The 26,058-nt window shown below is 42.6% G+C and overlaps 1 protein-coding gene and 1 pseudogene across 2 annotated transcripts; both read right to left on the bottom strand.

Annotated features, from left to right (window-relative positions):
* Nucleotides 1–7,529: 7,529 nt before the first annotated feature.
* Nucleotides 7,530–10,610, bottom strand: LOC117016776 (F-actin-capping protein subunit alpha-1-like; annotated as a pseudogene).
* Nucleotides 10,611–10,644: 34 nt separating this feature from the next.
* LOC117016409 (transmembrane emp24 domain-containing protein 9) lies at nucleotides 10,645–16,272 on the bottom strand. 2 transcript variants are annotated; one of them, XM_033095605.1, is made up of 5 exons: nucleotides 16,000–16,272; nucleotides 15,498–15,613; nucleotides 15,053–15,178; nucleotides 14,369–14,515; nucleotides 10,645–14,269 (listed from the first exon to the last, which is right to left on the bottom strand). In XM_033095605.1, exons 1-5 carry the CDS (start codon nucleotides 16,151–16,153, stop codon nucleotides 14,120–14,122), a joined length of 693 nt encoding a protein of 230 aa, XP_032951496.1. In that variant the 5' UTR covers nucleotides 16,154–16,272; the 3' UTR covers nucleotides 10,645–14,119. The 2 variants fall into 2 exon arrangements, with proteins under 2 accessions (XP_032951496.1, XP_032951497.1); XM_033095606.1 differs by having other exon boundaries at nucleotides 15,498–15,598.
* Between the last annotated feature and the right edge of the window lie 9,786 nt (nucleotides 16,273–26,058).

The following is a 26,058-nucleotide window of genomic DNA, read 5'->3' as shown; positions in this document are numbered from 1 at the left end:
ATTTCGTCCTCTTCAAATATATATCCAGAAGTGGGATTACTGGGTCATGTGGTAGTTCTATTTTCAATTTTTTGAGGAATCTCCAAACTCTTTTAAGTAGTGGTTGTACCAGTTTCATTCCCACCAACAGTGCACAAGGATTCTCTATTCTCCGCATCCTCTCCAACACTTGTTATCTTTCGTCTTTTTGATAACAGCCATTCTAACAAGTGTGAGGTGATATCTCATTGTGGTTTTGATTTGCATTTCCTACATGATTAGTGATGTTGTGGTCATTTGTATGCTTGTCTGTTCATCCATTTTGAAATCATCTTGTTTTTTGCTATTGAATTGTATGAGTTCCTTATATATTTTGCATATTTACTCCTTATCAGGTACATAATTTGCATTTTTCCCCATTCCGTAGGTTGCCTTTGCATTTTGTTGTTTCTTTTGCTGTGCAGGAGATTTTTAGTTTAATATAGTCCCACTTATTTACATTTGCTTTTGTTGCATGTGCTTTTGGTGTCATATCTAAATAAATTCTCGCCAAGATTAATGTCAAAGGGGTTTTTCCCCTGTTTTCTTCTAGAAGTTTTACAGTTTTAGTTCTTATGTTTAAGTCTTTAACCCATTTCAAGTTAATTTTTGAGGGTGTAAAATAGGGATCGATTTCATTGTTCTGCTTGTGATTCAGTTTTCCCATCCATTTATTGAAGAGACTACCCTTTTCAAATTGAGTATTCTTGGCTCTCCTGTCAAATATTAGTTGACTGTATATGGGAGAGTTTATATCTGAGCTCTTAATTATGATCCATTGGTCTATGTGTCTATGCCAGTACCTATTTTACTCCATTGGCCTATGTGTCTATGCCAGTACTATTTTGATTACTATAGCTTTGTAGTATAGTTTGAAATCAGGAAGTATGATGCCTCCAGTTTTGTTTCTCTTTCTCAGGATTGCTTTGGTTATTCAGGGTCTTTTGTAGTTCCATATGAATTTTAGGATTTTCTTCTTTTTCTGTGAAAAATGCCATTGGAATTTTGATAAACATTGCATTGAATCTATAGATGGCTTTGGGTAGTATGGATATTTTAACAAGATTAATTATTCCAATCCATGAACTTAGGATATTTTCTTGTTTATTTGTGTCTTCTTCAATTTCTTTCATCAAAGTCTTACAGTTTTTCAATGCACAGGTCTTTCACCACCTTGGTTAAATTCATTCTCAAGTATTTTGTTGTTTTTGATATTATTGTGAATGAGATTGTATTATTTCTTTTTATAGATATTTCATTGTTAGTGTATAGAAACACAAATGATTTCTGCATGTGGATTTTTTTTTTACTGAGGTAGGGGAACAGTGTGTATTTCCAGGACTTTATTGGGAAACAGTGTGTTTTTCCCAGGACCCATCACCTCCAAGTCAAGTTGTTTTCCTTTAATATTAGCTGTGGAGGGTGCAGATCAGCTCCAAGTCAGTTGCCGTTTTCAATCTCGTTGCAACGGGGCGCAGCCCACCATCCCATGCAGGAGTCAAACCAGCAACCTTGTTGTTAAGAGCTCGCACTCTAACCAACTGAGCCATCTGGCTGCCCCTCGGCAGCTCAGCGGCAGCTCAACTCAGGTTGTTGCCTTCAATGTAGTTGCAGGAGGCTCAGCTTACTGGCCCATGTGGGAATCGAACCAGCAACCCTGCTGCTCAGAGTTCTCACTGTAACCAACTGAGCCATCCGGCTGTCACATGCATGTGGATTTTATATTCTGCAATTTTCCTGAAATTATTGATTAGTTCTAACAGGTTTTTGGTGGAGTCTTTAGCATTTTCTATATATAAGATCAAATCATCTGCAAACAAAGGCAACTTTACTTCTTCCTTTCCAATTTGAATGCCTTTCATTTCTTTTTCTTGCCTAATTGCTTTAGCTAAGACTTCCAGTACTATGTTGAATAGGAGTGTTGTGCCGCGGCACCCTTGTCTTGCTATTGATCTTAGAGAAAAAGCTTTCAATCTTTCACTGCTGAGTATGATGTTAGCTATAGGCTTGTCTTATATGGGTTTTATTATGTTGATGTATCTTCCTCCTATACTCAACTAATTGAGCATTTTTATCACGAAAGGATGTTGTATTTTGTTAAATGCTTTTTCTGCATCTATTGGGGTGATCATATGATTCTTTTCTTTCAGTCTATTAATTGTATCACATTTATTGATTTGTGTATGTTGAATCATCCTTGCATCCCAGGGATAAATCCCTTTGTATGCTCCTGTTAATGTTCTGTTGAATTCAACTTGCTAATATTATGTTGAGAATTTTTGCACCTATATTCATCAGGCATATTGGTCTATAGTCTAGGGATATTGGTCTATGGGTTTTTTGTTTGTTTGTTCTTTGCTTGTTTGCTTGCTTTTCTTCTAGTGTCTTTATCTGGCTTTGGTATCAGGGTAATGCTGGCTTCATAAAATGAGTTTGGGAGTGTTTCCTCCTCTTCATTTTTTTTGGAAGAGTTTAAGAACGATTGGTGTTAATTCTCCTCTGAATGGTAGACTTCACCATGGAAAACATCTGGTCCTGGACTTTTCTTTGTTGGGAGTTTTTTATTACTGATTCAGTCTCCTTAATTGTTATTGGTCTGTTCAAATTTCCTATTTTTTCATAACTCAATCTTGATAGGTTGTATGTTTCTGGGAATTTATCCATTTCTCCTAGATTATCCATTTTGGGGCATATAATTATTCATAGTAGTCTCTTATGATCTCTGTATTTCTTTTTTTTTTTTTTTTAAGATTTTATTGGGGAAGGGGAACAGGACTTCATTGGGGAACAGTGTGTACTTCCAGGCCTGGTTTTTTTCCAAGTCAAGTTGTTGTCCTTTCAATCTTAGTTGTGGAGGGTGCCGTTCAGCTTCAAGTTGTTGTCCTTTCAGTCTTAGTTGTGTCGGGCGCAGCTCAGCTCCAGGTCCAGTTGCCGTTGCTAGTTGCAGGGGGCGCAGCCCACCATCCCTTGCGGGAGTTGAACCGGCAACCTTGTGGTTGAGAGGATGCACTCCAACCAACTGAGCCATCCAGGAGCTCAGCGGCAGCTCAGCTCAAGGTGCCGTGTTCAATCTTAGTTGCAGGGGGCAGAGCCCACCATCACTTGCGGGACTCGAGGAATTGAACTGGCAACTTTGTGGTTGAGAGCCCACGGGCCCATGTGGGAATCGAACCGGTAGCCTTCGGAGTTAGGAGCATGGAGCTCCAACCGCCTGAGCCACCGGGCCGGCCCTGATCTCTGTATTTCTGTGGCATCAGTTGTAATGTCTCCTTTTTCATTACTGATTTCATTTATTTGAGTTTTCTTTCTTTTTTTCTTAGTCTCGCTAACAGTTTATTAATTTTATCTTTAAAAAAAAAAAGCTCTTAGTTCCATTTATCTTTTCTATTGTTTTCTTGGTCTCTACTTCATCTATTTCTTCTCTGATCTTGTTATTTCCTTCCTTTTGTTAACCTTGGGCTTAGTTTATTTTTATTCTAATTCTGTGAAGTGTAAAGTTAGGTTGTTTAATTGAAATCTTTCTTTTCTTTTTCTTAATGTAGGTGTTTATCACTATAAACTTCCCTCTTAAAATTGGTTTTGCTGCATCCCATAAGTTTAGGTATATTTTGCTTCCATTTTTGCTCAAGATATATTTTTAAATTTCCCTTTTGATTTCTTCTTTGATCCATTGATTTTTCAGGTATATGTTGATTCCTTTCCACCCATTTGTGAATTTTCTAGTTTTCCTCCTGTTATTGATTTCTAGTTTCATACGATTGTGATCAGAAACAATTCTTGGTATGATTGCAATCTTCTTAAATTTGCTAAGACTTGTATTGTGACCTATCATGATCTATCCTGGAGAATGTTCTTGAGATCATTCTTGTGTGCTTGAGAAGAATGTGTATTCTGCTCTTTTGGATGCAATGTTGTTTATATGTCTCTTAGGTTAATTTGGTCTAATATATAGTTCAAGCCCAATATTTATTGATTTTCTGTCTGGATGATCTATTCATTGTTGAAAGTGGGGCACTGAAGTCCCCTACTATTTTTGTATTGTTGTCTATGTCTCCCTTCAGATCTCTTAATATTTATTTGCTTAATGTACTTAAGTGCTCCAGTATTGGGTGCATATATATTTATGATTGTTATATGTTCTTGATAAGTTGACACCTTTATCATTATATAATGATGTTTTTCTTTTATTATAGTTTTGGTTTAAAGTCTCTTTTGTTTGCTATAAGTATAGTTTCCACTGCTGTCTTTTGGTTGCTACTTGCATGGAGTATCTTTTTCTATCCCTTCACATTGAGCCTATGTGTGTCCTTAAAGCTGAAGTGATTCTCTTGTAGGCAACATATAGTTGGGTCTCATTTTGTAATCCATCCAGCCACTCAATGCCTTTTGATTGAAAAATTTAGTCCATTTACATTTAGAGTAATTTTTGATATGTAAGGACACTCTAATGCCATCTTATTTTCTGGATGTTTTGTACATACTTTGTTCCCTTCTTACTTTCTTGCTGCTTTCCTTTATGAAACAATGAACGTCAGTAGTGGTATGCTTTGATTTCCTTCTATTTATCTTTTGGGTATCTACTATAGGGTTTTGCTTTGTTGTTACCATTAGCCTTTCATAAAACATCTTAGAAATATAAATCTATTTTATGCTGATAACTTCAATAACATACAAAAATTCTGCTCTTTTCCTCCCCTTTGTATGTTTTTGATGTAACAATTTACCTCTTTTTATACTGTGTACTCAATTAACAAATTATTATAGCTGTAGTAATTTTAATACTTTTGCCCATTAATCTGTGTAGTAAAGTGATTAATATGCCACCATATTACAGTATTGGAGTATTCTGAATTTGACTATATACTCACCTTTATCAGTATGATGTATATTTTCATACATTTTCATGTTGCTAAGTAGCATCCTTTCATTTCAGTTTGAAGCACTCCTTTCAGCATTTCTTGTAAGGCAGATCTAGTGGTGATAAACTCCTTCAGCTTTTGTTTGTCTGGGAAAGTCCTTATCACTCCATTTCTGAAGAACAGCTTTGCCAGATATTCTTGTTTGATAGTATTTTTCCTTTCAGCTCTTTGAATATATCATCCCCCTCTTACTTGGCCTGTAAGGGTTCTACTGAGATATTTGCTAATAGTCTTATGGGAGTTCCTTTGTAAGTTACAAGCTTCTTTTTTCTTGCTGCTTTTAAGATTCTCTTTGTCTTTGATTTTTGACAATTTTATTAAAAAGATCTTCTCCAGGACACATTATAAGTTGAGTTTGTTTGATGACTAATGATGAACTTCATGAACGCAGATAGCCAAATCTCTCTCCTGATTTGGGAAGCTCTCAGCCACTATTTCTTTAAATATGCTTTCTGCCCTCTTTCCTTCTCTTCTGAGATTCTAATAATTCACAGATTGTTTCTTCTGATGTTATCCCATAGATCACATAGGCTTTCTTCACTTTTTTTCATTATTTTTAGTTTGTTCTCCTCTGACTGGATAATTTTAAAGGTCCTGTAATCTAATTCAGATTCTTTCTTCTGCTTAATCCATTCTGGTGTTGATGCTTTCTATTGCATTTTCATTTCATTCACTGTATTCATTCTTTAGCTCTAGAATTTTGGTTTGGTTATTTTTTATCATCTGTCACTCTTTGTTAAACTTCTCATTTTATTTGTGTATTGTTTTCCTGACGTGGTTCAAATATCTTTCTATGTTTTCTTGTAGGTCATTGAGATTCCTTAAAGCAGATATTGTAACTTCTTTTTTTTTTTCAATTTTTATTGGGGAACAGTGTGTTTTTCCAGGACCCATCAGCTCCAAGTGGTTGTCCTTCAATCTAGTTGTGGAGGGCGTTTTCAATCTTCAGTTGCAGGGGGCACAGCCCACCATCCCATGTGGGAATTGAACTGGCAACCTTGTTGTTGAGAACTTGCGCTCTAACGCTCTAACCAACTGAGCCATCAGGATGCCCCCCTGGAAGCTCAGCGGCAGCTCATTTTTTTCAATCTAGTTGTGGAGGGTGCAGCTCACTGGCCCATGTGGGAATCGAACCGGCAACCCTGTTGTTCAGAGCTTGTGCTCTAACCAACTGAACCATCCGGCTGCCCCATAACCTCTTTATTAGGTAAATCACAGATCGCCATGTCTTGGCATTAGTTACCAGAAAATTATTGTGATCCTTTGGTGGTGTCATATTTCCTTGATTTTTCACGTCCCTTGAAGTCTTGTGTTGCTGTCCTGACATTTGAAGTAGCAGTTACCTCCTCCAGGCTTTACTCTTTGATTTCAGAAGAAAATTACCTTCCACCAGCCCTGCTAGTGGTTCTGAGGCTCTCTCAGATCTTCTGTGGATATGCCTGCTCCACACTTCTTGATCCATCTTGTGGCAGAATTCTTAAGCTCGTATGCTTTCTCTCAATCCTTCAATGCACCAGGCCAGATACTGATAGCCTCCCTTTTGCTTTTCCAAGGGTGAAATTAAAACTTAGGTTTGTGGTCTCTCCCCTGGCTAGCAAATTTAGGCCAGTTTTCTGTACATGCACACTACCTGTCTGCCAAATCTTTCTCTCACTGCCATCAGGAGCACACACAGTGTGCTAGCCACAGGGTGGGTGTATGTGTAGGTGACGCACACAGAGCACTGGCAGTACCTGTGGGCCATTTGGGGGGACAGGTCCACAGGCAGTGTCCCCGACAGCTCATAGGTAGGCTTTTTTTTTTAGAACAGAACAGGTATAATTCTATTGGACTACCTGTACAGAGGATAGTGTGGTATGAATGGATACTAGGAATGACAAGTAATATGACATGTGTGACAAATACGACATGTATGACAAATAATGACAAATATGTTTTATTTGAAATAAACACAAATGCTTACACAGCTCAGCAGGTCATTTGGAAACAAACTCTTGCTTGACTGCATTATTGAGCAAAACCAAAGCCGAAGCACAAACACCCTTCTTTTTTGACATGTATGTAGAGATAGGTAGGAAGACACAACTTGGTTTTTAAAAAAACTGACCTTCAGGGGTGGCCGGTTAACTCAGTTGGTTAGAGCGTGGTGCCGGTAGCACCAAGGTTGCCAGTTCGATCCCTGCATGGGCCACTGTGAGCTTGCCCTCCTTAAAAAAAAAAAAAAAAAAAAATTCTGACCTTCCCCTAAGGCCTGGTCATAGGACTGTAAGCAGTGTAAATGAACCCACCATTTCAGTTGTCATATCATAGCCATGTCACCTGTGTATTCTTTTTTTTTATTTTTTTATTAGGGAACAGTAGTGTGTTTTTCCCAGGACTCATCAGCTCCATCCAAGTCAAGTTGTTGTCCTTTCAGTCCTAGTTGTGAGGGTGCAGCTCAGCTCCAGTTCAAATCGCCGTTGTTAGTTGCAGGGAGCGCAACCCACCATCCCATGCGGGGATCGAACCGGCAATCTTTTGATTGAGAGCTTACACTCCAACTAACTGAGCCATCTGGCCACCTGGGAGCTCAGTGGCAGCTCTTGACCTCATTCTAGTTGCGGAGGGCGCAGCTCGCTGACCCATGTGGGAATCGAATCTGCAGCCCTGTTGCCCAGAGCTCGCGCTCTAACCAACTGAGCTACCCATCCATCCTCACCTGTGTATTCTGACATCACACATACACCTGCAAATATTCCTGGGAAGGGTTGTTATATCACAGTTACATTTGATTCTTGGCAGGCAGGACTGAGAAAAAGTAATTTGGAACAAGTTTTACTTCCTATTTAGAGCAAATCACTAATATTCCTTTAAATAACAGGTTAGAATACATACTTTTTGGAAATTAACCTTTTCACTTTGGTTTATTTTTAGGTTTTGTTTATGATTTATATAGTTTTTTGATTAATTTGCTTATAGTAAAATCCTGCTAAAAAGTATTACAGCACAAGATACCTATTATTTCTTCAACATCTGCATTTTTCAAATTTGATACTCTACTATACCCCTGGTATGGTAGCAGTTCTTGAATATTAAAAATAATAATAAGTGGGTAAAACTCTGCTAAAAATATAGATGTCTGTAACTATAAAGGTACTAGATGGGAAGGAAACAGTGAGGGAAGGGGAAGAAGCAGACATGTTCACGTGCAGGGAATGTGGTTCAAGTCTCTGGATTTAAAAATAACTTCCTACACACAGTGTGATTTATGGATGATGTGATACAGAATTGCACACCTGAAATCTATGTAATTTTACTAACAATTGTCACCCCAATAAATTTAAAAAAAAAAACCACAAAAAAAAATTTAAGGTAAAACATTAAATTTATATACTGCATTTGAGCTCGACTTATGGTATATATGCCCTAGTAATTAAGTTGATTATTTAAAGTATAATCAACTAAAATTTGTATAAAATACCAAAGTAATCCCTGTTATTTTGAAAAATATATTTACCTCTGTCTTAATGTTTCCATCATTTCTTAAAACTTTTACTGTTTTTTTTTTTTTTTTTTTTGCTACTACATTTGTCATTTGTTTGGGGCTTTGGAGGATAATTAATAAAAGTAGTTCTCAGACATGAAAAAAAAAATAAATAACTTCCTAGAGAAGCTGCCTATAAGAGAATTTCCAGAACCCTGCCTTTCCCCTCAAAAGGACCTGAACAGCCCCAAACCAAACTTTCGAAAACTACAGTTATGTGATGCTATAAATGATCAAAGCATTAGAAGGAGAAGGATGAATGTGTCTCCCATTCAGCTACAGTTGGTGGTGTAGCCTCTTTAGCTATTGGTGAATCAGTAGAAACCATGGAAGTATCAGGAGTATTTTGAAGGACAGGGGTAGAAAAGTGCTGAACATATTACCTGTCTATATCACTAACAAGGCTTCATGGCTAGGAAAATTTTCTAAACAGTAAAATGACTCCAGGATACATCTCTCTCTCCATCATTAAATATGGCAGAATTAAAGAAAAAAAAAAGACACAGTAGATATAGTGAAAACAGAAAATTAGAAGGCACAGAAAACAAAAGTATCAAGACAATGCCATAGGATCAATAGTATTCCCTGAGACTAGAAAACCTGTGGACTTTGAAAGCCATAGCAAAGGATCACTCTTGTTTATAAGTCACTTATCAAGCACCACATGTTGAATCCTTTCTTTACACAGAAGAATCCTACATTCAGCCTTTTAAGCCTTCTTCATTTCTTTGCCAATCTTGTACCTGAGTATCTTATTCCAGTTGATTGTGGTACGGAGACTGGAAACTGCCGGCACAACGCATTGAATGTGGTGTCTGACATTGTCTGATAGTTTTCACTAATTGCTGTCTGATACTCATTTTCTGCATGCACTGATTTTCATAAATGCCTTGGCAGTTTGGACTTCATTCCAAACAGTTACCGAATCCTGTATATCTTTATGACTAACCGACTGAACACTGTCATCTTCATAGTAGTGAACCTAAATCTTAAGTACTCTAGCCACCTGGGCTGTGAGATGGTGAACTTTCATTCTACTCTCCAACGACCATTCCAGAAGTTTTCAGGCTGAAACTGGTGTCTTTGAATACACACAGTAATGGTCAGTTGCCCATCTATAGTTTTAGCATAAATAGTGCAGAAGCCATTGGAATAATGATCTTTCACATAAGCCTTTAAAGCACTGTCACAGGATTCTCTCCAAGACTTTAGACCTCCACCTACTTCCTCTGGCTGGGGGCTGGGGGGCGGTCACTTGCTTCTTTCCATAAGTGATTTAACTTAAAGGAAATTTTGTTTCTTTGATTTAAAATCAAAGAAACTACTGGGCTAGCCAGGTGGCTCAGGCAGTTGGAACTCTGAGCTCCTAACTCTGAAGGCTGCCGGTTCGATTCCCACATGGGCCAGTGGGCTCTCAAACATAAGGTTGCTGGTTCTACTCCTTGACTCCCGCAAGGGATGGTGGGCTCTGCCCCCTGCAACTAACAACGGCAATTGAACCTGGAGCTGAGCTGCGCCCTCCACAACCACGATTGAAAGGACAACAAATTGATTTGGAAAAAGTCCTGGAGGTACACAGTGTTCCCCAATAAAGTCCTGTTCCCCTCCCCCAATAAAATCTAAAAAAAAAGAGAAAGAAAAAAAGAAACCCTGGGGCTCAAAAACAAATAATAAAATAAAATAAAATCTGCTATTACCCAGGGCTCAAAAAAAAAGAAATTAAAGTAAAATAAAATAAAATCTGCTATTACCCAGGTCACTGTGTTCTGTAATTAAGACCTCATCTTCATATCCTTCTGTCTTCACGGGCATGAACTGATCCATGTTATACTGGGCAAATGCACGTGTTGCCCTTTCCCTGAGGAGATTGTCATTATTAAGTAGTAGCCGGACATCGTTGCATGCTTCATTAAATTCCCCAGGGGGTGCATGAGTGATGAATTTATCAGGGATGGTACCTTCTCCTCATCCAACACCTGATCCCTGAAGTCTTGGGAAGCTCTCGTGGGCAGGCTTAATGGAGCTCGTGATACAGTTAGTGAGATCCATGTCCCACTAATGCCCTGTAAGCGTCCCATCTGTTGCTCTCCCAGCCTCTTCCCCACCCCCCAGTACTCTGGGGGCCTCTTTGGCAGAGTGCTGCACTACTGGGGAAGAGTGCTGTGGAGAACACACATGCTCTCACTTTGCCCCCCGGAGAATCCCTGGCCAAGAAAGTGATTCCTTGGCACAGAGCTGTGCTGCCTTTGAGCACAGATGATGCAGGTAAGTCGGTCTGTTCCTCTTCCCTTCTCCGGTGTGTTCAAATGTGTGGTTTTTTGTTTTGTTTTTTTCCTCCAACTATGTGCTGAAACTTCTCCTCTGGAAAACTGGACTTCCACAAAGTCTCTTTCATCCATGGGTGATTGTCTAAGACAGTGTTCTACAGAGCAAGAGGCTCACTCCTTCCTCATAATCTTCATCATGCCTCCTGAATATGCACAACTGTCATTTTTTCCCATTTATATCAAGTGTTGCAAAACAGCATCAAGCTGCGCCATCTAACCCATTTGCCTATTCAGTATTTCCTTAAATGTATACTACAAGAACTGTGGCACTATTACTGTTGGCAACTAATTTTAAAAAACTTTAAAATACTGTGCAGAACAAACAAAATATACTATAGGCCACCAATCTGCAGCCTCTGATTGCAGCCTGCTTCTGGTTGTCCAAATTGTAGTAAGTATATTAACTTCCATCCATTGTTTGATCTAACCTCTCTCCTGGCTTCATCCCATTCACATACAATCTATTTCTTTCTTCTAAAAAGCCTCTATCTCACCATGTTATATAATTCAGGGTGTTGGATTACATTGAAATACTTTGTGCATTTGCACCTCTACAGGCTCCATTTCCCCCATTGTTCACATTCAAACCGTCCTATCTTTCAATGTTCTACTCAAGTACTGTCTCCTTTATAGACTTCTTTGACATCCTTTTTCCATCCCATCCATCCGTCTGTCCATCCATCCATCCGAGTCTCACCCCATTCTGAATTCTGAGAGCTCTGATTACCCCATTGGTTAAGTCACTTGGTACCGTATCATGAGTACACTTCTTACTCTCAGTTGTGGGTTGAATGGCAGCCTCCCAAAAGATACGTTCATGTCCTAAGCCCCAGACTGTATGAATATGACCATATTTGGAAAAAGGGTCTTTGCCGATATAGCTAATTTAAGGACCTGGAGATGAGATCATTCTGGATTACTGGGTGGGTCTTAAATCCAAATGATAAGTGTTCTTATAAGACACAGAAGAGAAGAGAGACACAAGAGGAGACAATGGAGGCAGAGACTGGAATGATGTAGACACAAACCAAGGGATGCTTAGAGCTACCAGAAGCTGGACGAAGAAGGAGGAATTCTCTCCTAGAGCCTTCGGAAGGAGTGTAGCCCTGCTGACACTTGATTTCATACTTCGGGCCTCCACAACTGTGAGAGAATAAACTCCTGTTCCTTTAATTTACCAAGTTTGTGGTAATTTGTTACGGCAGCCACAATAAACTACTGCTCTTCTCATGCACACTGCCAGCTCTTTAAAAACAGAGGCAGTGAGCCTTACCTCTTCGTATGGGGTCCTTCCTCTACTTCTAGAAAAGTGGCTGTGGCAGAGAACAGAATGCCAAGAATTGAGTTGAATTTGCCAGAATTTAAAATGGTCCTCCCCTTACCAGTTTGCTCTCTTTTCTAAAATGGGACATGTGTCATTTCCTCCCCAGTGACTGTGAGGGCTCATAAGGAAATGCATGGGGAGACTGACACTAAGAATTCCCCTCCGCTGTGTGTGTGCAGCTGTCCCATGGCTTCGTTGTCACTCTTCTGTGACTTGTTTCCCTATGAAGTGTAGGGACAAGGTCCTAGCCCATGAGTAGAGGACAGGGTCCTTCTGAAAATGGTGGTCACTCTGGGGTTAATCACTGGGGAAGAGACAAGTCCTAGACAGGAAATCATACTGTGAGTGGCTGGCAACAGGTGGCCTCTCTGGAGTAGGGATTTTGATACAGTGGCCCTCTTCCTCTTTCCCCAAATCGCCATATTCTTTCTTTTTCTAGGGCTTCTGTGTGTGCTATTCGCTCTAGCCAGAACACTGTTCCCTCAGCTAACGCCTATCCCGCGTCTCAGTTCTAAAAAGCAGCCTTCTCTGATCATGCAGACGAGGCCAGGACTCCCGTCATGTTGCCCTTAGTTGTGCCCTTCTCCTCAGAAACATGTATCACCCTAACGTCTTGTTTAATGTCCTGCCTCATTTGGCATCAGACCACAGGTTCCATGGGGAAGAATGTGCCCATCTGGGTCACTCTGCTTCCCTTGCAGCAGAAAGCAGAGCACACCACCCCCCAGCTTCAGGTGAGGCAAGTGGACCCTAAGGTCACATTCTCTGGGCAGTTTCTTCTCAGTGGTTCCCCCTCCCTCCCCAGCCTTCAGTTAAGTCTCGTACTTTCAGAGGCCAATCATGGCATGGCCAGACCCACAAGTGAGCAGTGCCCCCAAGGCCTGCAGTCATCCTTCAAGAATATCTCAGGGGAGTGTGCATCTACTTCAGGGGTCAAGAGCCAGGGCTGTCACAGTTGCCTTTCCTCATGGGGAGTTTCCTTTGTTGACCTCCTTGGCCTTGCTAATCTGGACTTGATTTTGTTGAGGGTGCCAACCAGTAAATTTCCTTATAACAGAAAATGTCAAATTCACATGAGAGGTGACTATATTCCAACAGGACAAGCAGCATGGGGCTTGGTAAAACATGGGCTAGATCAGGCAGAAGCCACGGGAAATATGGGTGCCTGGCCATCGACACCTGTGTATATATGTGAAGGTTGAGTTACGGGAGATGCTGACTAATGGAAACAGTGACTTGAAATCCTACAAAAACAAGCATCTGAAAAAAATTAATCAATTACATCATAAAGAGAGACACAGGTTGACTGAAAAATAGCAGGAAGATAGAGGTGACCATTTGACCTCCTGGAAGAACCAGCAGTCCAGGTGACTGGGATGGGATAGAAGATGAGCCTGACCAGAGCCCAGAATGAGAGAGAGAGGAAGAAAGAGAGAAGCACAAGATCACCACCAGCACTCAGGTTACCAAAAAGATGGGTCCAAATTGGACTTTTCTGGAAAGGGCTCTACACGTTGCTAAAGCTCCTGGGGTACAAGCTCTCTAAACCCCTTCCATTTTGGGTTCTGCCCACCACCAATGCACGCAGGGCCTCAAATGTTAACATCTGATTGGACACATATAACAGAATGAATTGTAGAGTAGGAGGCAATAAATGTTTAGATCAGAAAGTCTGCAGTCATAATTTATATTCGTCTTATTCCTTATTCCTCCATCCTGGGATCTCTATCCTGTTTAACATGGGGGTTGTGGACACCCTCACCCCCTTCCTACTCAACATCACACAGCCACAAAGGAGCCTACAGCTGCCCCACCTACGTGTCAGCTGGAAACCCATCCTCTCCCCAGAGGTGGCTGAGAAACCAGTTCAGAGAGGTCCTCTGTCTCGCTGCCAGCCCTACGTATTGGGAGGGCTGGAGGGAACCAGGACATAGCCCAGGCCAGGCCACTGCCCACCAGTCAGCAGCAGGGGAGTGAGGGGGTTAGGCCTCTGGTCTCTGGGGCCCATCTACACCAGTTTCTTGGCTTTAAAGAAGCTCTTGAGGTGTTGCATCTGCCAGATGCCAGTGGCCACAAGGATGAGGGTCTGCAGAATGGACCACCACAGCACCCTCCGGTTGGTGCTCTCGCTGGTCTGCCGGAAGCGCTCCTCTCGCCACTGTGGGAGGGGAGAATGGAGAAACCGCCTCGCTAGAACTGAACCCCCTCCCCTGAGGTTACACATTCCCTGTCCCACTGGGCCAGCCCAGCCCCTCACCCTCTGGTACTCCTGCTCCTTCTGGATCTGCTCCACCTGTTCCACCAGCTGCTGTACACGCAGACGCAGCTGGGTCAGCTTGTCTTTGGCCGCAAATTCTGCATAATCATTGGTGTGTTCACCCAACTTCATGTCCAAGTGAATAGCCTGGGGATAGGGGAGCCAAGGGTGGGGGTCAGGGAACTCAGCTCCAAGCACCTGCCAGAAATGCAGCTTCCACACTCCAGTCTGGGTCTGAGATTGGCAGTTCAGTTCCTTATACTCACTGACAGGGGAACTGGCCCTGCCCTGGGTGCCCAAACACCAGATCAGGACCCTGCCTGCATGGACTTCCACATTCAAAAGATACAAGAGACAGGACAACATGTGCAGAAGCAGGTATGACTCAGTGTTTGAGACAGGCAGTTACTAGAAGTTGTGTTGGTGGAAGGGGGTAGTGGAGAGCCTGGGAGCCCTCAGACGCTGAACAGCTCGTAAACTCACAGTATGAAGCTTGGTTTTCATCCTATAGGTGGCAGGGGGCCAGGGAGAATTTTCAGTCGGAGAGACTCCAGCCCGGTTCCCCTTTCACTCTTCAGGAGTCGTTCTCTGCATGCTTACTTCATGCTAAGTATCAGCCTTCCTCAACTGGCACCACCCTCTGCACCCCCTCTCACCAGGGGACCTCCTGCCTGCCACACTCACCAGCTTGCCATCATAGAAGAGGGAGAAGCGGATGGACTCGAGGTGCAGACAGATCTGGTGCTCTCCAGGAGACTGGGAGGTGAAGGTGAAGCTGCCCTGAGGGCCGTACTGACGAGCCAGAAGGTTCTAGAGAAAACAGCCTCCCGTGAGCACAGAGAAGCTGGCCAGGAACCTGCTTCCAGGAGAGGAACTCTGGGGCTATCCCAGTCCTGCCCCCCACAGGCCAGGCCAGAGAAGAGAGTGTGAGGGAAATGGCATCAGTCTGGGCTGGAAAGTCTCAGATCCCAGCATCGCCAATACTCTACCTTTGGCAGACAGCGTGGCCCTCCCTGAGCTTTCCTGCCTGTGAGGAGATGGGCCCTCCTCTGAGAAATGGAGGACGAAGGAGGACTAGGCATTGACGCTGGAGGCCTAGGGGGCTGCAGGGAATCAAAGCTTGCCTCACCTTGTTCTCGGGGTCCTTGACAAACACGAACAAATTAATCCACTGCGGGGAGGGCTGGTACTTTTCCATAGCGGGGTCGTATAGCTCGGTCTTGTAATTACCTAATGAAGACGAAGCTGAGACGCATCCCCATTTACACCCACTACCAAAGGCCCACCCAGGAACTCCCGCAGCCAGGAGGGTTGGGGTAGGTAGAGGAAGACCCGGGTGTCTGAGTGAGGGGCCTGACCACAGACCTCCGCTTCTCTCCTCCCCTCTCCAGTCCCGCTTTTCTCTCCTCATCCCGGCCTGGATCAGACTTGCCTCCGAGAAGCCCCCAGACCCAGAACGGGCATGGGAGGGGTTGCTTTAGGCAGACTGCTGTCCATCTATTTCCCACCCGTGCCCACCCCGGGCGCGGGGGAAAGGTGCGGGCCTGAGCTGATGCCGCGGCGCCCTACCCCACCCCCTCTCGGGACTCTGGGTGCGAGGCGGGGAAGGCCGGGACTGGCCGCGCGCGCACCTATGACCACGGTGCCATCGGGGATCTCCTGGATGAAGCACTTCTCCTCCAGCTCGCGGACCTCAAGGTACAACGCGCCGCCGCCGCCCATCAGCGCCAGCAGCTGCCCCAGCAGCAGCGGCAGGGACAATCCGAGCCCCCGCGCTCGGGCCATCCCCGCCCCCGGCCGGCGCTGGGTCCGGCGCCTCGCGCCTCACAAGCCCCCGCCACCTTCCCCGGCTCGCCCGCGGACCTCCGCGCCCGCCCAGCGGAGACTGCGAACTCCACGCGGACTACAACTCCCGGCAGCCCGCGCGCGGCCCCGCCCCGGGAGCGTTCCACCACCCTACGCTGCCGAGGGGCTACGCGAGCCCCCACCCCACAGTGCAGCCCTGTGGTGCGCTTTCCCTGCTCCGCTTCGTTTAATCCATGCAGGAACCCAGGGAGGCGCGGGTGCTGTTAGCTCCATTTCGCTGATGTAGTAGCTGAGACTCAGAGAGGGAAAGGGGCGTGCTCTCTGCAATTTGCGGGGCAGACGCCTGAGATGGGCGCTGAGAGGGTGGGGATGGGGAAGAGTTTATGACCTGTACCTGAACCTCGAGGAGCTTACAATTGATGGGGGTGGCGTGATGAGATAGAATGAGAAATGCAGAGAAGCCCTGTGGGTTTTAGAGGCTGAAGTAATAGTTCCGGAAGGGGAAGGAGAAACGTGGGGGCTTTCAGGGAAGGGGTAGATTTGACCCATGCCCCGAAGGATGGTTAATAGCTCCTTGAGCATGGGTGTCGGGGGACAAAAGCAATTTAGGCAGAGGGACCTAGGATTGCCTTGCAACCAGTAGAGCAGTTAAGGGACTAGGGGCAGAAAGGTTATGGAAACACAGAGGGAGGAGGTAAGTGGGGCTGAAACAGCGAGGGGCAGGACCCGCCAGGCCTGCTTGCTTAGGTGGGGCTCTTCATGCGTGTCCTTCCCTCTGCACGAGGGACCAAAAAGAAGAGGTTGCGGGTGAGCCTGAGGGTGCAAGAAGGGGTCAGGAATGCAACTGGAAAAGGAAAGTTGTGTACACAACTGAAAGCGGTGGGAGAGTGGGGCCAACGTGACAAGATGAGGACTCAGGAAAAGTAAATCTCAAGAATTCCAAAGCTCACGGTGCCTTGGGTACAGCAATGTAGAATCTGACATGTCAATATAAAGCTGTGGCCCTACCTCGGTGGTGGGATGAAGTCTGGTGATAATATACGCTCATTGGTTTACTTAGCAACGTTTAATGATGATGATGATAATACTTTTTATTCTTCTGTGCCAAACACTGTTCTAAGCACTTTTAAGTATATTAAGTGAATTAGTCATTTAAAAAATTATATAAGGTACACTGTAATGCTATTCCAATTTAACAGCTGGGGAAACAGTGGCAAAGAGAAGTTGAGTAATAACCTGCCCAAGGTCATCCGACTGATATGTAAGTAGCATTTGCTCACACAGAACTCTGGGCCTGGCCTTATGATACGTGTTGGACAGAAAAATGCGTAAGACCCATCTCCTGTCCTATAAGAGCCCACTGAAAAGCAAAGGAGCAATGTCAATACAGAGTTTTAAGATTAATAATATGTTTTAGCTACCAGGAAGTGTCCCCGCAGTTTAGTGGTGTGATCTGTTTTATAATCCCAGGGAATGTTTTTTGTTCCTTCAATGGGAATGATCTTCAAACAAAAATGACAGATGCAGACGTTAACAAAAGTCGAACTCTTTAGAAAGATCAGTCAAGACAAGGGCTGATAAGCTCTGTCGGATTTGAGTTGTTCACCAGGGGCGTTCCTCAGAGCTGGGGGCAGAGGCGGAGAGGTGCTGACTGTGTTCCCGAGGCGGGGTGAGGTGCTGTCCACGGTCCTGAATAGCGATTGCGTTCTAGACCAGTGTCACCACCTGTAATAAAGGACTGGTTTTGTTGTTTGCAATAAAATTTCCAATCCCTCATGAATCAATACTTTAAAAAAACAAAAAGATTTCATTGGGGAAAGGGAACAGGACTTTATTGGGGAACAGTGTGTACTTCCAGGACTTTTCCAAGTCAAGTTGTTGTCCTTTCAGTCTTAGTTGTGGAGGGCGCAGCTCAACTCCAGGTCCAGTTGCTGTCGTTAGTTGCAGGGGGCGCAGCCCACCATCCCTTGCGGGAGTCGCACTGGCAACCTTGTGCGGGACTGGCCGTGCGCGCACCTATGGAGAGGTCCTCTCAACCAACTGAGCCATCCGGGAGCTCAGCTCAGTAGCTCAGCTCATATTCAATCTTAGTTGTGGGGGCGTGCAGCCCAACCATCCCTTGTGGTAAACGAGGAGTCGAACCAGCAACCTTGTGGTTGACAGCCCACGCTCCAATCAACTGAGCCACCCGTCCTCCCCATGAATCAATACTTTTGTAAAATACAATAAAAAATGAAACTGATCATGTGCTTAATGTTACATTAATGTTAAATTTGTATACAAGTTCTTAAACAGTCCCTCAGTTTCTGTACTTATCTCATTGCAGACCTATAACGCGCACTCATGGACCAGCACTGGCATGCAGACCACACTGAATAGCAGTGTTCCGTGGTAGTGGTTCAGTGGTCAGGCTGCCCATAGAAACCCCCTAAAGAGACAGACACAAGTGGAAAATTCTTATGCCCAGCAGTGACATGCATATAAGGTGATAGGGCACTAGTGACTTCACAGCAAGATTTCAAGGCCCAGAACCCAGACGTTAGCATGAGGGATGTGGCTTCCTAAGTAACAGAAGTATTATGTTGATGAAAGAACAACCTGTTTCTGATATATGGCAGTACTGGGAATATAAGAGCAGTGAGCCTGCCATTCTTGGATCCTCCCACTCAGCAGAGATCGCATTCCACACTGGCTGCTAAGACCACTGAACCTGGGTGCCATTTGTAAAATTCAAATGAGACACGGGGGGCTACATCTACTTGCCCCATCTCTGGTTCCCCCAAGACCTCAGACTCTGGCAGGCCTGTACTACCTGCTGTGCCCTTTCTGAGGGATGCCTTGATCCCACATCCCTGCCCCCTTCTCCACCTGCCTAATTCCTATTCATCCATTAAAGTCTCAAGTCCAGCAGCACTTTCTTAGGTGTTTCTTCCCCTGGGCCCTTTGGGGCCTTTTAAATCTCTCTACCCCAGTGTTAACCACACTGAATTGAAATGGTCTATTCACAAACAAGTCCCTCAGGGGCTGATAACTGGAAGAGATAAAGACACAGGTTTCTGGTATATATTTATCTCTGTGCTCCCCATAGCCTAGAAAAGAACTAGAAACAGCATGAATGTGAAGTGGATGTTTGGTTAAAGAAATGAAGAGAGAAGAAGGCAAGAGAGAAAGGAGAAAGAGAGTATGGAGGGGAAAGGGGGGAGAATGAGAGGAAAAAGAAAGAAAAGGTGGAGGAAGAATGAGAGAAGAAGGAAGAAGGAAGGAAGAAATAAAGGATGAAGGAAGGAGGAAAGAAAGAAGGAAGAAGAGTAATTATGAGTCATAATTACAGGAAAAGCCAAAATTTCCATATATTTACCTGGCTTTTTTTGTGACATCCCCTCCTGATTATTCCCTTTAGGTATCTTGCGCTGGGGAGGTTGTGGGTGGGAATGCCTCGGGGATAGAATGTTCTGCATATAAAATCAGAGCTTCCATGTACAATTCTTTTGCTCTGGTGTTTGGTGAATTATTTCAGTTTACTGGTGACCTCCACACCATCCCCAGGGAACCAGCACACCACTGTCCCCTCCTCTGAACCAGTGTCCAGTGCAGACTCATCTTCCTCCCTGCCCTGTGGATAAATACCTTATGACCATCTCTACAAAGGGATTTTCTATGAGAGTGCTTTCTCCTGTGCTCTCTATCTCAGAACACCTAAGTCCTGGAGGGAGTGTGTGTGCTGAATCCAGGGACATCAAAAACTGTCCTGCTAGACCTTGAACCAACCATTGGACCTGCTTCACCACCCCCTAGGCTCACACTGGTCCCTCTGACAGAATCCTTCCGCTCCTGGTGTTTTCTCAGCGGTCCCATTGTGTCTCCTCCTCAGTGCTTTGGGCAGTCCGCCCCACAGGTCTGTGCTTGACTGAACCCTAATTGAAGGCTTGGTCTTCCCATCCTCCGGCACTGTGGGCGTTCCCATAGGGAGGGCAAATCAAGGGGAATGGCTGAGCTATGCTTCAGTCCCTGAGTCAAAAAGCCAGTCGATCCCAGGATTCAGAGGACCTCTAGCGTCAGTATGGCCAAATACCACATACCAACCCACCTAAGTCTCAGCTCTACCTGAGCCAAAATGCCATTACACTTTCCCACAGTAAATGTTTGCAGTTTCCACAAAGGTCTCCACTGTTTTCCAAACATCAATTCTAGATGGGTAAAGAAATGCATAGACTTGGCCGAGGCACCAAGACACCTCTCTGGGTTCAATATTCCAAGGGGAAATCCTCTCCCTTTGTGCCTGAGGTTATATACATGAACCTGGACATGGGATGCAGATTTCTCAGAACATCTTTTAATCACCACCCTTTCTGTCAAGTTCTCTAACCTGCAACTTCTTCTGCCCCTGAAGGGAGACTTTCTCTCCAACTTTCATTCATGTGGGAAGCTTCCTTCTTCAGGTTCAAAGGTCATTCATTGTCTATGAAATAAAACCCAAGGGAAAGGGAGGGATGGGGACATGATGGGGAGACCAAGGTGGAGGGAAGAGAGAGGAGGAAGATGACAAATGCAGAGAGTGACAAGGGTATCTTCTACTTCCCCTTTCTCTCACTTCTTCCCCACTTTTTCCTGCCCTCCTCTCCCACACCACCTTCTACCTCCCTCTGCTCTCTCCTTTGTAAAATGTAGGTTTTATTATTTAAGTATGGTGAGGCCAACAGATCAGGAGATGATTGGCACTGAAAAAAAACACACAGTTTATTACAGTTCCCAAGAGGAGAGTTACACCATGACATGCAAGGCTACATAGGAAACACCAGGGTTGGTCAGGAAGCAGAGGGAGTAAGGAGAAAGCATGGATAAATGCCGTGTTGTGGCTTTCATGGGAAGGAAGGGGTGAGACAAGGCATTCATGCTTAGGGTTGGCTAGTTTGAATGATTTCAGTGGGCTCTGGGGTGTAGGGACTTGTCTGGTTGGAAAGGTGGATGAATTCTCTATTCAGTTCCACTAGTCTATATGTCTTTGGGCCAATACCACACTGTTTTGATTACTGTGGCTTTGTAGTAAGTTTTGAAATCAAGAAGGGTGAGGCCTCCAACATGTTATCCTTTATCAAGATAATTTTGCCTATTTGGGGTTCCTGTGAATTTTGAGGTTCCATATGAATTTTAGAGTGGGTTTTCCTATTTGTGCAAAAAAACATTATTGGGATTTTGAAAGGGATTGCATTAAATCTGTAGCTTGCTTTGGATGGTATTGACGTCTTAACAATATTAAGTCTTCCAATCCATGAACATTTATTTATGTCTTCTATAACTTCTTTCAGAAATGTTTTGTAGTTTTCATTGTACACGTCTTTCACCTCCTTAGTTAATTCCTAAGTATTTTTTTTGATGATATTGAAATAAAAAATTTTAAATTAATTTCCTTTTCAGGTCGTTCATTGTTAATGTGTAAAAAGGCAATTGCTCTTTTTTGTCTTGACTTTGTATCTTGCTACTTTGCTGAATTTGTTTATTAGTTCTAACAGTTTTGGGGGGGTTTCTGTTTGTTTGTTTGTTTGTTCGTTTGTTTTTTGGTGTGTGTGTATAATCTTTAGGGTTTCTACATAGAAGAGCATCTAGGAACACAGATAATTTTACTTCTTCCTTTCCAATTTGGATGCCTTTTATTTCTTTTTCTTGCCTAATTGTTTTGGCTAAGACTTCTAGTACTATGTTAAATAGAAGTGGTAAAAGGGGCATCCTTTTCTTTTTCCTAATCTTAGAGGAAAAGCTTTTATTCGGTCATTAACTATGATGTTTACTGTGGATTTTTCACATGTGGCTTTTATTATGTTGAGGTAGCTTCCCTCTATTCCTAGTTTGTTGAGTATTTTTTATCATAAAAGTGTGTTGAATTTGGTCAAATGCTATCTCAGCTTCAATTGAGATGATCATGTGGCTTTTTTTCCTTTATTCTCTTAATGTGGTGTATTACACTGATAGATTTTTAGATGTTAAATTATCTTTGCATTCCAGGAATAAATCCCACTTGGTCATGGTGTAAAATCCTTTTAACATGCTGTTGCTGAAGTTGGTTTGCTAGTATTTTGTTGAGGATTTTTGCATCACTTTTCATAAGGGATGTTGGTCTGTAGTTTCTTTTCTTGTAGTGTTGTGTTTGTTTTTTTAATTTTCACTGGGGAATATTGAGGAACAGTGTGTTTCTCCAGGTCCATCAGCTCCAAGTTATTGTCCTTCAGTCTAGTTGTGGAGGGTGCAGCTCAGCTCCAAGTCCAGTTGCCGTTTTCAATCTTTAGTTGCAGGAGGCGCAGCCTACCATCCCATGTGGGAATTGAACTGGCAACCTTGTTGTTGAGACCTTGCGCTCTAACCAACTGAGCCATCAGGCTGCCCCTCCAGAAGCTCAGCGGAAGCTCATTGTCTTCAATCTAGCTGTGGAGGGTGCAGCTCACTGGCCCATGTGGGAATCAAACCGGCAACCCTGTTGTTCAGAGCTCATGCTCTAACCAACTGAGCCATCCCGCTGCCCCTCTTGTAATGTTTTTGTCTGGCTTTGGTATCAGTGTAATGCTGAATTACCCACAATGAATGAATGAATTAGGAATGAATTAGGGAATATTCCCTCTTCAATTTTTTGGAAAAGTTTGAGAAGGATTGGTGTTAGTTCTTTAAATGTTTGGTAGAATTCACTGTTGAAGTCATCAAGTCCAAGGCTTTTGTCTGTTGGGAGATATTTTATGACTGGTATCCTTACTGGTTTTATGTTCCTTCAGATTTTCTACCTCTTTGTGGTTTAGTCATGGTAGGTTTTTTGTTTCTAAGAACTTGTCCATTTCATCTAGGTTATTCAATTTGTTGGCATACAATTGCTCATAGCACTCGCTTATAATCTTTTTTATTTCTCTAGAATCGGCAATAATGTCCTCACTTTCATTGTTAGTAATGATTTTAATAATTTGAAACTCTCTTTCTCTTAGTCCATCTAGCTAAAGGTTTGTCAATTTTGTTGACTTTTTTCAAAGAACCAACTTTTGGTTTCATTGATTTTCTTTATAACTTTTCTATTTCTATTTGCTTATCTTTGCTCTAATCTTTATTATTTCCTTCCTTATGTTAGCTTTGTTATTGAACTCAAGGGGTTCACCACTTGGGGTATTCTATTCAAGAACTAGACATTAAGTAATTTTATTTACTTGCAGCAAGTAAAGGAGACAGGGATTCACATCCAAAGCTCTGTCTCCCCAAAGGGAGGTTTAGTCATTGCTTATCATTTCTTCTTTGCAGTAAGCCAAACTTATCTGGTTGGGTTCTGGTCAAGCTCATCAGGTTACGCCTGCATCTGCAAAATATTGTGCACATTTTAACATTTAGCAAGAATAGCATTTCATGAGAACTGCCCAGACCTTGAGACCCTTGTCCTGTCTAACAGCTTTGGCTTTATTTTGTTCTTTTTTTTCTAGTTCTTCAACTGTAAAGTGAGGTTATTGATTTGAGATCTTTCTTGTTTGTAAATGTAATAAGCATATGTAGCTATAAATTTACCGCTTAGTGCAGCTCTCTCTGTGTCCCATAAGTTTTGGTACGGTGTGTTTTTATTATCACTCATCTCTAAGTATTTTCTTAGAAATCCCTTGTAATTTCTTCTTGATCCATTGTTTAAAAAGAAGAAAAGTATACAATTACAATCATGCAGTCCCCTTTGCTAGACTGTTTTTGAATAACCAACAGATTTCTAACACCAAGCATAGGACTCGGCACAAAATATATTCTCAAGCCATCGTGGTTAAATAAATAAATGAAAAGCTCTAATCACCAAAAAAACCCTATTGTTTAATTTCCACAAATTTGTGAATTTTTCCATTTTCCTTTTGTTATTGATTTCTAACTTCATCTCATTGTTGTCAGAGAAGATGTTTTGTATGACATCTATCTTTTAAAATCTAATGAGACTTAATTTGTCTCAATAAATGCCTAATATTTCATATATCCTGGAAAATGTCCCATGTGCACTTGAGAAGAATGTGTATTGTTGTTGTTAGGTTGAGTATTTTATGTATGTCTGATATTAGGTATGTAAATGTATGTAATTGTTATATTTTCTTGCTATATTGAGACTTTTATGAAAATAATGTCCTATGTCTCTCGTAATTTTTTTTTATTTAAAGTCTAGTTTGTCTGGTATTAGTATAACCACTCGTGCATGGAATATCCTTTTCCATTCCTTCACTTTCAAATCTTTTTGTGTCTTTGGATCTAAAGTGAGTCTCTGATAGACAACGTATAGTTGGATCATGTTTTGTTTTTTTAAATTCATTTTACCAATCTTTGTCTTTTGATTGGAAAGTTTGATCCATTTCATTTAAAGTGATTACTGATAAAGAGGGACTTCTGTCATTTTGCTATTTGTTTTCTATTTGCCTTATAGCTTTCTTGTCCCACATTTCCTGCATTTATTATCTTCTTTTGTGTTTAACTTTTTTTTGTAGTGAAATATTTAAATTCCTTTCTCATTTCCTTCTGTGTGTATTCTTTAGCAATTTTCATTGTGGTTAGCATGGGAGTTACATTTACCATCCTAAAGTTGTAACACTCTAATTTGAATTTATACCAGCTTAACACCAAAAAAGTACAAAAAAATTCTCCCCCTTTAACAGCTCTGTTCTCACCCCTTTCAGTTGTTGATATTACAAAACTAATCTTGATACATTGTGTGTAATGTTTACTTTTTACTGTGAAGGAAACTAACTATTGATACATGCAACAAACTGAATAGATCTCTAGAGAATTATGCTAAGTGAAAAAAAGCCAATCTCAAAAGGTTACATACGGTATGATTCCATTTATGAAACTTTTTTTTAAAAGATTTTATTGGGGAAGGGGAACGGGACTTTATTGGGGAACAGTGTGTACTTCCAGGTCTTTTTTCCAAGTCAAGTTGTTGTCCTTTCAATCTTAGTTGTGGAGGGTGCCGTTCAGCTTCAAGTTGTTGTCCTTTCAGTATTAGTTGTGGAGGGCGCAGCTCAGCTCCAGGTCCAGTTGCCGTTGCTAGTTGCAGGGGGTGCAGCCCACCATCCCTTGCGGGAGTCTAACAGGTAACCTTGTGGTTCAGAGGATGCGCTCCAACCAACTGAGCCATCCGGGAGCTCAGCGGCAGCTCAGCTCAAGGTGCCGTGTTCAATCTTAGTTGCAGGGGGCACTGCCCACCATCCCTTGCGGACTTAAGGAGTTGAACTTGGTAATCTTGTGGTTGAGAGCCCACTGGCCCATGTGGGAATCCAAACGGCAGCCTTCGGAGTTAGGAGCACGGAGCTCTAACCACCTGAGCCACCGGGCCAACCCTTATGAAACATTCTTGAAATGACAAAGTTATAGAAATGAAAAACACAGATTAGTAGCTGTCTGGGATTAAGGAACGGCTGAGGGAGTAGAGAAGTGTTGTGACTATAATGGGATATGAAGGATCCTCGTGGTGATGTTCTGTATCTTGACTGTATCAATGTCCATATCCTTGTTATGATATTGTATTATACTTGGGCAAGAGGTTACCATTGGAGAAAACTGGGTAGTGGGTACACTGGATCTCTGCATTATTTCTTACAACTGCATCTGCATCTGTAATTACCTCAATATAAAAAAGTTTAATTTAAAAATACCTGAAACTAATATTATAAAATGTTATCACTTGTTAATTCTGAATAATGGTCACATCAGCAGTCATAGTATGTAGGTATAATACCACTAAGAAAAACACAACTAGCGGTTCATAAAAGAAAATAAATGACCAGCAAACAATGTTCAGTATCTAAGGAAGTAAAAATTAAGAGGGTAGTGAAATACAATTTTTCATTCACTGATTTTGCAAAAATTAAAAAGGTTGAGGACATTTGACCAGGGTGTGG

This window comes from Rhinolophus ferrumequinum, chromosome 24 (genome assembly GCF_004115265.2).
Source record: "Rhinolophus ferrumequinum isolate MPI-CBG mRhiFer1 chromosome 24, mRhiFer1_v1.p, whole genome shotgun sequence".
NCBI classification, from domain to species: domain Eukaryota; kingdom Metazoa; phylum Chordata; class Mammalia; order Chiroptera; family Rhinolophidae; genus Rhinolophus; species Rhinolophus ferrumequinum.
Note: the sequence above shows the minus strand (reverse complement) of the source record. Positions and strands in the feature narration are given on the sequence as shown.